The sequence below is a fragment of the Eublepharis macularius genome, chromosome 4, assembly GCF_028583425.1.
Source record: "Eublepharis macularius isolate TG4126 chromosome 4, MPM_Emac_v1.0, whole genome shotgun sequence".
Classification (NCBI taxonomy): domain Eukaryota; kingdom Metazoa; phylum Chordata; class Lepidosauria; order Squamata; family Eublepharidae; genus Eublepharis; species Eublepharis macularius.
In genome coordinates, this window is record NC_072793.1 from 97,626,018 (window position 1) to 97,637,897 (window position 11,880).

The window sequence follows — 11,880 nt, forward strand, 5'->3', positions numbered from 1 at the left end:
TAAGGTGCCAGTTGACTCAAAACCTTGCTCACTGAGCTGAGAGTATGCATAAGGGGAAATTTTCTTTTAAGACATGCTTTATAATTTTTAATACTGGTGAACCACTTAGGCCTTAACTGTTTGAATACGCTAATTAAAATGGGCGCCAGAAGGAGGGTGGTCAGTTGGCAAAACGTTAATCCCCCAGTGATGCACAAGTGCAGCATGCAGTCACCATGGTAACCAGATGCTATGTAGTGGGAGGCGCAGGCATGAGGTCCAGTCTTTGGACAGGAAAGCAGGGAAGGTCCTCTCAGCAGGTAATTTCTACAAAGGCCAGGTGGTGGCAGTGGTGTACCAAAAGAGAGAGGGGAAATCCCTCCAAGGGTAGGGGAAGCAGAAAGAGTGACACATCACCAGGCAGAGGCTTAGATGGCCACTGCAGCTCAGACACCTCAGAGGGCAAGATGGAGCATGGCCCGTGAGTCAGTGGGAATGGTCTACCACAGTGCCCTTAACTCATAATTTAATGGTCTACCACAGTGCCCTTAATTTTAATTCAAGAATTGGCCCTACCATTAAATAATTAACATTTTAATTGATTAATAATTATCCCAAATAAAGATGTAATTTAGACTCAGATGTAATGAATAGACTATCTAATCAAATATTGTTCTTTCCTAAACCTAGTTGCTACCATATACCCAAATATTCCAAAACAAATGTAACAAACAAAACCTAGTCCGCATACCTTCAGCAGCTGGTTTTTATTGAAATTGTCAAAGTTGTACTTGCGCTGGCATTCTGTGCCAAGGAGGAGATTATAGAGGGCAATCCACACTTGTCCATCCAACTTAGTTATCTTTTTATGGTCTTCATGGGGCACCACATACCATGCCCCATTCTCAAACTTCTTCAGCTTCCCTGTGAAACAAACAAACAAAATAGCAAGAGAGATCCTTGTGTTTCTATTTTCCAGAAGCTCAGCAGTGTATAAATTTGGGGAATCTAATATGGAAAATATCCAGGCTATAAAGGATGAAATGCTGCTCGTAGAAAAGGGACTGTACTGAACATAGCTAAAGGTATCACAGGGAGAATGGGAGCTATCAGGATTATGTAATTTGTATAGTTGAGTGTTCCCATTTGCTACAAGAAGTACCTCAGATGATTAATTATTATAGGAATACTCTTCCAGTTCTGTAGCTCTAGCAGGGATCAAGAAGCCTTCCTGATGGAGTTCCCTTTTGCAGAACTAATGCTACAAACTTACTTCTCTTTAGTGTCTGCATTCTTTTCAAAAACTGTATAATCTAACCTTTTCCAATGTGAGCATCTACTTCTGATGTTTTTCCTGATTCTTTGAAAACACATATTAAAATAATGCATTGTTTGGGAAGAATAGCCTCCTACTTAAAACTTCGGAGAATTCAATTACCATTCAACTAATCAGGGGTCATTTTGAGGGGGAACGAGCCGGAACACAGTTCCGGCAGTTCCCCAAAGAGGTCACATGACAGGTGGCCCTGCCCACCTGACTCTCAGCCATTTTGGGCCTCTGATCGGACCTCTGACAGGTGGTGGATCACTCTCCTGCTCAGCAGCGCCTTTTTGGCCATTTTGGGCCCAATTTTGGCCCTGAATGCACAGGATTGGGTCCAAAACAGCCAGGATAGGTGATGTCAGGGGGTGTGAAATATACAAATCAGTTATGTTAATGACACACTTTGGGTGCTGTCAAGGGATGTGGCATATGCTAATGAGTTATGCTAATGAGTTCCTCCAGTTCTTTTTCTATGAAATGACCCCTGCAACTAATACTGCTCAGAAGGTCTTATACACTGTTTTAGAAATTGTGAACAACTAGCTCTTTTTTCAGGTTAAAACAGCATGGCTCATGATGGGAAGCAATTTTAAAATAAAGACATGGGCAGTGCAGTGAAGAGTGTAGTTTCAGATAACCAATTGAGACTTCACATGATAAAAATTAAAGGATCTGCCAAGTACAGCAACACATGGTGTATGTCTACATGAGTTCTTCTAGTTAGATTTCTTTTCATTTCAGTTTGTCCTGGTGCTAATCTTTGTGCATTTCCTGTATAGGAGCAATTCCTCGTCTTGTGGCTGTGGGCTGTTATTCGGATCAGTTAATTTCTAAAATGAATATGCACAATGGCATGTATGTTGTTCTTCCCATCTCAAGCACCATGCTCACTTACATATTCATTCAGGTTGTCACCTTACAAACTGAACACATATCTCTAAATATCCCAATGCAGCTGGAGAGATGGCACCCATAGTTTCTCTCTCCTGTCTGCATGTTCCCCTCCCCCCGCTGCCCAGTCCTGCTGTCTATTCCTTCCACAACCACTATGCTGGACAGGATTCTAGGTGCCATAGACAAGATGAGAAAGGAGAGTGGATGACAGGACAATGGAGAGAAGGGACAGGAGGAGCAATATCTGCCACTTTTCCTGCTGCAGAGCAAGTGTTTGAGGTCCAAGTTAAGAGATGGGAACCCTTGGGAGAAGGTAAGTCACCCTGATTTTTGGAATGACAGAGTGGGGTACCTGTTCACAAGCCAAATTTGTGAACAAGCACTCCAGTCTGTTGCTCCCAGTCATATTTGTTACATATTCTGTTTTATCTTTGCATGTGTATTCTTTAAAGGCACAAAAAGCAGCAGGAGAACAAGCAAGGGACAATAAGAGATGGAAAGTGACAAATCAAAATGAAAGAAACACAGAATTTATACAGACATGCAAAACAACCATAAGACATGGAATGCTAATAAGGAATAATTGGTAATAGGATATCTTAAGGCATACCCCTGGGAAGGTGAGAGATCTGCTAAAAGGCACATATTGGGCATTATGATGGACAGTTCATATGTGCTGACAAAGACTAGAGATGTAAAAAGGAAAAAAGTGTGGTTGGTCCACCCTTATGTTCCAAGCTCAGCCCATCAACAACAGAGAATCCAACCATCTTTGAAGCAAACAAAGAAAGATGTCAAAAGGAACATCAGTTCTTTTAAATCCATCTCACTCTCTTGTACAGCTAAACCAAGAAACAGGAACCATGGCAGTTTTCACTAGCTCATCTAGATGTTGGAAACACTTATGCTTTCTTGATCTGAGCCATCGTTTAACCCATAATACACACCTTCTTCATAGCAGCTCCATGGACAATGTTCTACCAATTGCACCAAGAGACATGGAAAGTTGTGGGTGTTCAGCATTCTTGTCACCGCACTCACTGGCAAACTAACAAGCAAGTATTGCAAAAAAGAAGATAAACTGAAGACACCATTTTTACACAATACAGCAACTAAAAACATTTTTCAAGGATTAAAGTACTTTATGAAAAAAGGCAAGTGATAAAAATTAAGACTCCTGTTGTGGCCACGCTAGGGCCCTCACAACCTGTTACCAAAAAACGGAAGAATCCATACAAGTGATATAATTGTAAATCAACCATATTCACACATACAGCATTGTCAGGTCCAGTACACTCAAGTGCTTTAGTGGGTCTAACCAAAAACAAAACAAAAAACAAAGACCATGATAGTCATCCTTCTTCAGATTATAGTACATTCAAGGTATTTAGTAAGGATATTCACAATAGTGTAAAGATTCACATATCCAACTCATGAAAAAATGAAATCCGGCCCTCAAGTCAGAGTTGACTTATGGCGATCCCGGTGGGGTTTCCATGGCAAGAGACTAAAAGAGGTGGTTTACCATTGCCTGTCTCTGCAACCTTGGTCTTGGAGGTATCCCATACCAATCACTAACCAAGGCCGACCCTGTTTAGCTTCTGAGATCTGACGAGACCAGGCTCTCCTGGCCTATTCAGGTCAGGGCATTCAACTCATAGTCATACACTAATCCACTAAATCAGAAATGATGAGTTGAAAACCACTTAAAGTACGCAACTAGTGTCTTAGAAAATAATCTCTCTGAACATACTCAATGTACCTCTCTATCTGATCTGTGATGAAACGGAGCACAGACAAGGCTCTCAATGAGATATCAAACTCCATCATCTCTGCTTGCTTCTTTAACTCCTGAAAGGAGAAATTGTCAAACAATACTAGATTTAATTTTCCAAATGTACAGCTAAGGCATAAGCATCACTGTTATCAACTGCTTGTGAGAAAACCTCAATCTTCTAACGCTGGTTTTCCCAATGCCAAAGTAAATAACATTTAGCTACATGAACATGTCCTATCTCTAGTAATCAGAAAGTGAAAGGTTCAAAGGAAGATGGTGCAAGGAGATGTAAGTATTCTCAAATGGTCCAGTCACTCATTACAAAAAAAGTAAGAGTTACCTCTCTCTTGAGAGATCATAGCTACAAAATAAGCTGGTGGAAAGACTATATATTCACTACCCAGACCCTAAGTCATGCAAAAGTAATGGCAAGTGCTTCTCCAAGTGACAGAACAAGCAGTTTGGATAATAAAAAATCTTTCCCTTAGCTGACTGCAGTGTTTGGCAGTAAGACATGAGTGATCAGACTGTGCCATAACATAGAATGAATGAAGATTAATGCATTATTTGTTTTTATTTACATCATTATTAGCTTGTACCATTCTCCTTCTTTGGATCTTTGCAGGCAGGTTTTCTAGCCCTCTCTCCACTAGAATTTCTTGAGGCTCAGTAAGATGCAGTGGGGGGAGGAGGGTTGAGGAAGGAAAACTCTATTTTGCAAAGTTTGCTCCACTCACAATACTTTAGCTCCAAACCCATATTTCTATTTGAAGGAGCACCATTTAGATTTTCTACCTGCAGTGTTAAAAAGGCTTGGGCCAGCCCCCCATTTTTTTTAAACTGAAAGAGTCCAGCTGGAAATGGGAAGCTGTGCCACCTGCATTGATGAAGCATTTTGAAGATCCTCTGCAAGAAGCTTATTTGGAATCTTTCCACTGGCACTTTGAGCTGCTAGGAGGGTTAGCTTCCGATGGCTGTAATCTATCAAGTCCAGAACAATATCCTCCGCAGATTCACAGATTTCCTGTACAATAAAAAATGCAGAGTTCTGCAGAAGGAATGTAAACTATCTTCCAAAAGGGAGGGAGGCACATTACAACTTTTTATCACACCTCAGAAAATGTCAGACACCCCCTAATATATTATCACCATTGAAAAAACCATAGTTAATCTGCAGTGATCTAGGTTATTGATGTGGATTGTTCTGGGTCATATACATTGTCTAAGGATGCCACTTACTTTGTGAAAAAACATTGTCTCCAAGAAATTAATAATTGAAGCTTCATGATGCAACTGAGAAAGAAAGAATACAATGAAGCATAAATTATACAAAAGCAGCTTTGTACAGTCACTGCCACTGCAAGAACACAAGATGGGATACTGCAAGAAATTAAACAGTATTCTGTTGTTGTGTCATATTGCTGATGTTAACTAACAGATGGGATATGGATGAAAGCATGAGACTGTCATGATCAGAGCAGACAATTATGTTGAATCTAAAGCATAAATGAATTTTCTGCTCTTTTACTTGTACTCAAATGAAGTACAGCCCTTTGGACATAGACCCCTTGATCAGACAATATGAAACAAAGCTTAACAAAAGATTTTATCTCACAGAAATCTATCCTGCTTGACAAAAGGGGGAAAACAGACATATCACATAAATTCCCTTTTTAGTGATCATTGTGGAACATACACAACAAAACCAGGCCAAGCTAGTATGTTAAGCAGAAGCATCGTTTTTCAACACTGACTTAAAGGCATTTCTTGTATTACATCAAGTTTGGTTCTGACTTAATTCCAGATCAGAGTTTGGTGCTTGCAAAAAAGTGTGCCTATGTGTGGGGGGGTGGGCTTGTTTGCTCAATGTTCCTTTCCCCCACTAGGGTCCTATGAGTTGTTTCAAGATTTGCGGGAAACCATACATTTAAGCCAACAAACTGTGGCTTGCACTTGCTTTACAAATCACAGTTGCAAACAGTGATGTGCTCCTAGTTTGGAATAGTAGTTTACAGGATAAGCACAAATGAGAGAAACAATTAATAAACTTTGTGATACGTAAGAGGAAGAGTGATCATACCAAATCATAATGTAGTGCAGCGCAGGTTTACACTTGCACCCTTTCCCAGACTTACCACCAAGTATATGGGAAACGTGCTTTTTGGTTTGAAATCCTTCAACTTGCATAATATAGGAAAGATCTTCTGCTTCCAGATTTCCACAGTTATTAGTTCCTCAACAAGAGTTGGTATCTAGAGAGAAAAATTGAGCATTAATAAGATCTTTCAGGCTTAAATATTTGGATTGTAAGATCTAGGTCAGATTTAAATTCCAGGAAAAACTGAGGACTTGGGAGAGATTTCCCTAAAACAGTTACACTCACATAAATAAATATTTGCAGAGTGAAGGCTATTTTTTTTATTTCACTTCTATTTGCATGGAGGGCAAAGTACATTTGTTAAGAAGACACGATTGTCTATAAAGAGTATGCATCCCTACTTCTCTTACACCCTGATCATAAACATATTTAGTTGAAAATAAATCCAATTGACTGAAATGGAGCTAACTTCTAGGGACTTATACATAAGACTGTAGCTTCAGTGTGCAAAGTCAAAATTATTAACAAAGATTAACTTACCCCTAACTATTATAATATAAAACAAAACTTTGTGCCGCCTGGAAGTTTAACAGATCTGTAACAGCATACACTTTCATGAACTATAGCCTGCTTCATCTGAGGGCCATACTACTACATACTACTTGTGACAAGAGACTGTGTCCTTTTTGCAGACAGACGAGACAGGACATTGGGAACTAATGTTCGCAAACGAGCCAGGGCCCAATTTGGCTCAGGAGTATTGCACAGGGGGAAGAGAGGTTTCTGCTTTCCCTCCCATGCCATTTTCCCAAGCTGTAAAGGCTGCTAGGGAGCCATATTGGCTCTGCTTTGGGACTCCATGTGCACCGACTGCAGTATATGGCGCCCCACAGCGGGGAACTATGCACGCCCCCCCCCCCCCCCCGGGTTGGCTGTTTTGGTTTGTGAATATGTACAGAGTCCGCTGTGTTAACTTGCTGAGGGAAGGCTGAGCCAAATGAGTTTCTCTACGCAGAGATGCTCAAGTGACTTGCTCTCCCATTGTGGATACACATGCACTGCTAGGGAGACAGAGTATACTTGAATATAAGACTACATAGAAAGTAATTCACTTGAGCGTCCCTGTGTAAGATGACTTCTGTAGAGAGATTCTCAGGCACCAATACTCTTGAGAACATTAGTTCCCCAACATCACATCTGTCTGCAAAAAGGACAGTCCAGGAGCTGATCCTGGATAGCTTCAATGCACTGTCCTTTTTAAACCCAGAGCTCAAAGGCATTTTTACTTATAGTTCAAGCCAGTGAACTACCATTCTCATGATTCCTAGTATTTAAAGAGATAGCACATATTTTTGACTACACAGATACAGAGGCTTTATAAGCTGCGGATACAGTACAAGTAACATGCAGCTTGGCCCTTGGTCATAATCCTGGTCCTCAAACTGTGTTTAGAATTATTGTTTTGCTGATACAGGCATATGGGTGGAATGGAGACTGTAATCAGCATTTGTGATTGTGATTACATTGGGAGAATACAACGATATAAGCAAGTGCATTTCTGACGGTCTGAGCATATAAACAGTACAAGAGAAAGAAATGTTCTTGAACACAAATGTAAAATAAAACATAGTTCATGGGAACATAGCATCTGCCATGTTCCAAATAATTTGCTTGATGGACCTAGTGTGAGTGCAATCATTACCTTGGCATAGTTCACCAAAAGCTCACTAAGGAACTGCTCATGCCCAGCAGAAGCACTCAGTAGGGCTTGCATGTTCAGTTTCTGAATATATTCATGCTGACGAAGCCACCTAGGAAGTAGGGTGGGAAAAGTTAGTACCCGGATTTTATCCAGTGTCCCCTTCTCAAAGCCACAGAGTATGTACCATTTCAGCCTGCCGTGACCTCTTTTCCCTCACTAGTCTTTTTATACGCTACTGAATGAGACTATACTTCTCAAAGCTACCTGATTGTGAGCAATATGCCTAATCTGAAAACTGAATTACTGCTGCAGTGACCATTCTTTGTGAAGCAGATTGCATTTATCATTTCTCTCCTCCTGGCAGCCCCATATCCTCTCCCATTTCCATTCTTCTCACCAATCAATCTTTCTTTAATCCCCCTCCCATTTTCAGTTTTATTTACTTTCCTTATACCTCGCTGTTCTCTTGAAAAGGGACTAAAAGCAGCTCACATCATTCTCCCCTCCTCTATTTTATTCTCACAAAAACTCTATGAGAAAGATTAGGTTGAAAGAGAGTGACTGGCCCAAAGTCTCTCAACAAGCTTCCATGGGAGAGTAGGGATTTGAGTCAAGGTATCCCAGATCCTAGTCTAACCACTACACCACACTCTCTGAGCTTTTCCTTCTTCCCTTCCCCTAGCTGCTTTTCCCTGCATCAGTCTGGCCAAGTGGCAAAAGTCATGTGGTAGCAAGTTGCTCAGGTGAGCTGTGTGGTAGCCACTGCCAGGCCTAGCCAGATTTCACATTGTGTGGAGGCTGCCACTGGGCCCAGGTGAGTTGTGTGCCACCAAGACAATTAGTAGTTACTGCTGCACCTGGATGAATTGCACATACAGTATGGTGGCAGTTTGCCTAGTGGTTGCTAATGCCCCCCCCCATGAGTCCTCCCCTCCAGTGCAAAAGGGAGGGAAGCAGGGATGGAGACTGAAAGAGCCCTGGAAAGAGCCCTTCCCTTTTACTAATAGAAACCAAGATTTAAATGCTGTCAATAGTGTGATTGCTTGGCAACCCCACAATGGTCATCCATTTATTAAAGACACAGGTTCTGCTTCTGTTATTTAAAGAAGGGTTAACACTCCAATATATTTTTAAGATTTTATGTTTTCCTGCAAATCTGGGGATTTACACAGGTTTGAAGAAAGATCCATCTTGTCTGTTCTTGACTTCAATCTTTGAATTTAAGTATCCATATATGGGCCATGATATACAAGCAGTGGACCTGAAAGGGACCTCCAATTTTTCCTTCTCTCATTATTTTCCTTCCGTGAAAATCCCTATAGCCTCTTCCTTTTCCTGATTCTTTCCCCCCCACCACCAGCCAAAGGTTATCTGCCCCATCTTCAGCTTTCCCTCCCTCCCTTTTGCAACCTCTACCAGGGAAAATTATGGCCCAGTTGGATGATGCTGGCCATGAGGTTGGGCCTAGTTGTATATTGCAGGCTGCTGGGTCCACCTGTGCATTTTCCCCACATTCCTTTCCCACACTATTTTTTTCCCCTTTCCTGGCAGCCCCCACATCCTCACCTTCCCTACTTTGTTCTCTCCTCCCCACCCATCAGCAGGGTTCCCAGGTTCCCATACTCTCCTAGTGGGAGGTGGGGGACCTGGGACTTACCTCTTGTAGTTTCCTCGTACCTTTGCTCTTAGTTACAGATGCTGCTTCTATTATTTGGAAATTTGTCAGTTCATGGCTCCAGTCTCTAGATTTAAGTATTGATGGATCTGGCTATGTTGAGAATTAGATATACATACTGACAGACCCAAATGCGTAAATACAGTTATCTCAAATAGTCCGAATAAGTTCACCAACCATGTAAAATTATGCAAACTCCAACAAATACCAATAGTTTTCAGTAAATGTCCTCTGAAATATTTTTTAAAAATGTTTTATAGGCCTTTGTAAAATTTAATATGAGAAACAGTTTGCCACAATGGCCTCTGGAAGGCCATTCCATAGTGAGGATGCAGCAACTGATAGGACCTGATTCCTAACAGAAACTAACTGGGCTAACCACAAAGAAGACACAGTCAGCAGATCTGAAAAGGGGCTTATGTCCATTCCAGTTTCCCCCTCTCAGCCAACATATACACCTGTATGCTGGAACAGCAGTTTTCAATTTACTGTTCTTCAGACATTTTCTCTTCCTGGTTTTAACATTCAGCAGTTTTCAGGTAGGAGCAGGGTTCTCCTCCCCCTCTCATGACACAAACATTAAGCATTCTTAACATGAATAAGGTGCCTCAACACCCTTTAGCTACCCACTCGTATCCAGTCTGGTAAAACTGTATTTTCAGTGGATAGTGCTTCTGGGTAAAGGGTGGGTCGGTTCTGAATTCCCTTCCCGACAGGGCTACTATGCCTTTTATTTTCTCTCGCCTGTGTGCTTGGATAAAAGGGAGGACGACTTAAATATATTTCAAAAATGAATAGCCTGTCAAGCAGCAATCCAGCAGACAAAGCACAGCACTGTCGCTTGAAAGGCTGGATTTCTACTTGTCGCGCATATAGAAATCCTATCTTTTCTTTCTGTTCAAGGCCAAGAACTGGGCGCCCTTAAGGGCCAACTAGGGAGAGCTTCTCTGGTTAGGGAAAGCAAAAGTGTGGCCACTCTGCCTCAGGCCGTTAGAAATCGCGTCCTTTCAGTTGCTACGTGGTCGGCTTCCAGAGACTCCATGGCAAGAACTTCCCCCCAGGATTTCTTGGCCCGCCTCATTCATACCCGTGATCTCCGATATCCCGCAGGGGGAAGTTTTTTAACTCCCGCACCAAAACTTCAGCTTCGCCTGGCAGCAGGACAGTGATCGGCTCCTCCATGGCGGCATCGAAATGGACCGACGCCGTCACTATGGCAACGGGAGCCGGATGTTGCAACAGCAGCTGCACTCGGGCCCTCTAGCGACGAGGGACTAAGGAGCCCGCCGGCGACAGCGAACGTCCCGCCCCTCCCAGCTTGGGCGAAAGAGGGGCGGGCACCTCTTCCAGAGCATCGGCTGCAGCTACAGCTTTAACCGTCAGATAGGGCCCGGGGGGAAGCCGGAACTGAAGAGCACCGTCCCTCGCCTGAAAGCCCACCTCTCTGATCGAGGATATAAGGGCCGGTTGTGGTTGCTCACGTGGTCGGGAGCACTTTCCGTTCTTTGCAGTTAGCGCTGCCTTTACAACTGGGTTTATTCCGACAGTTACACTCGAATAAGCCCACTGATATCAATTTATTTTAAAAGATGTGTATAGCTCTCTTTATGATTGCAGTTGATCTGCCAGAACAATTAACTCTACTTACTCCCAAGGAGTGAGTATTTGTCCAAGATGGAATTTTGAGTTTTTTAAACAATTTCCTACCAGTCTTCTGTAGACTACAGAAAGATAAACTGTCACAGCCAGTTCTAGGTCATAGGTGTGCATAGCAACTTTGAAGCTGCTACAAATAAGGTTCTGCCACAGCTTATGCCCAGGAACATTTCCCCCCTTCAATGTCAGCACTTAGTTCTGTAAAGTAGCTAAGTAAATGCCTCTGAGCATGTGCAGACTACCTTTTCCATTAATAACTAAAAGTACCTCAGAGGCTGTAGGTCTAAAGCAAAGATCAAACTCAAAAGCGGGTAACATATTTTATTAAGATCAATTAAAATCAAAACATATGCAAGCTTCAGAGTTCTCCAGAACCCTTTTGGAGCCCAATGAAGAGATCTGGAGAATTTGGAAGCTTGCACCCTGTTTTGTGTTATTTTGGTTGGTCTTAATAAAAACTGCTGTATACAGACACAATAGGAAACAATAGCTGATAAAACAAGTTATGTAAAAGGACAGTAACTGCCACAATCTGGTCTACCCAACTACATTTCATCCAGCAATTTTAGAGGTTCTGGGTTGAATGCCAAGTTAGATTCATTTATAAAGGACATAACTCTACCTTGAGAGAATCCATATGGTGAAGCCAGCACCATACTGAATTTCAGTACCGGCCTTCCTGTTTGGTTACCTACCCAATGTTGTTGGTATTGAAATTACTTAATTGTACAGGGAAAAAATTTCTAATTATATTGGCTATTAAAATAATAAAATA

The 11,880-nt window shown here is 41.9% G+C and overlaps 1 protein-coding gene across 4 annotated transcripts in view; it reads right to left on the reverse strand.

Moving 5' to 3' along the window:
• ZMYND10 (zinc finger MYND-type containing 10) overlaps nucleotides 1-11,846 on the reverse strand; it is a 42,113-nt gene extending 30,267 nt beyond the window's left edge. For 2 of the 4 annotated variants that reach the window (XM_054977061.1, XM_054977058.1), the window contains exons 1-8: nucleotides 10,537-11,846; nucleotides 7,775-7,883; nucleotides 6,110-6,226; nucleotides 5,214-5,267; nucleotides 4,852-4,998; nucleotides 3,951-4,048; nucleotides 3,145-3,245; nucleotides 731-903 (exon numbers count right to left, since the gene is read on the reverse strand). In XM_054977061.1, coding sequence (XP_054833036.1) covers nucleotides 731-903; nucleotides 3,145-3,245; nucleotides 3,951-4,048; nucleotides 4,852-4,998; nucleotides 5,214-5,267; nucleotides 6,110-6,226; nucleotides 7,775-7,883; nucleotides 10,537-10,631 — 894 coding nt within the window. In that variant the 5' untranslated portion in view covers nucleotides 10,632-11,846. The remainder of the gene's footprint in view (nucleotides 1-730; nucleotides 904-3,144; nucleotides 3,246-3,950; nucleotides 4,049-4,851; nucleotides 4,999-5,213; nucleotides 5,268-6,109; nucleotides 6,227-7,774; nucleotides 7,884-10,536) is intronic. The other 2 variants (XM_054977059.1, XM_054977060.1) reach the window with 2 other exon arrangements.
• Nucleotides 11,847-11,880: the final 34 nt, after the last annotated feature.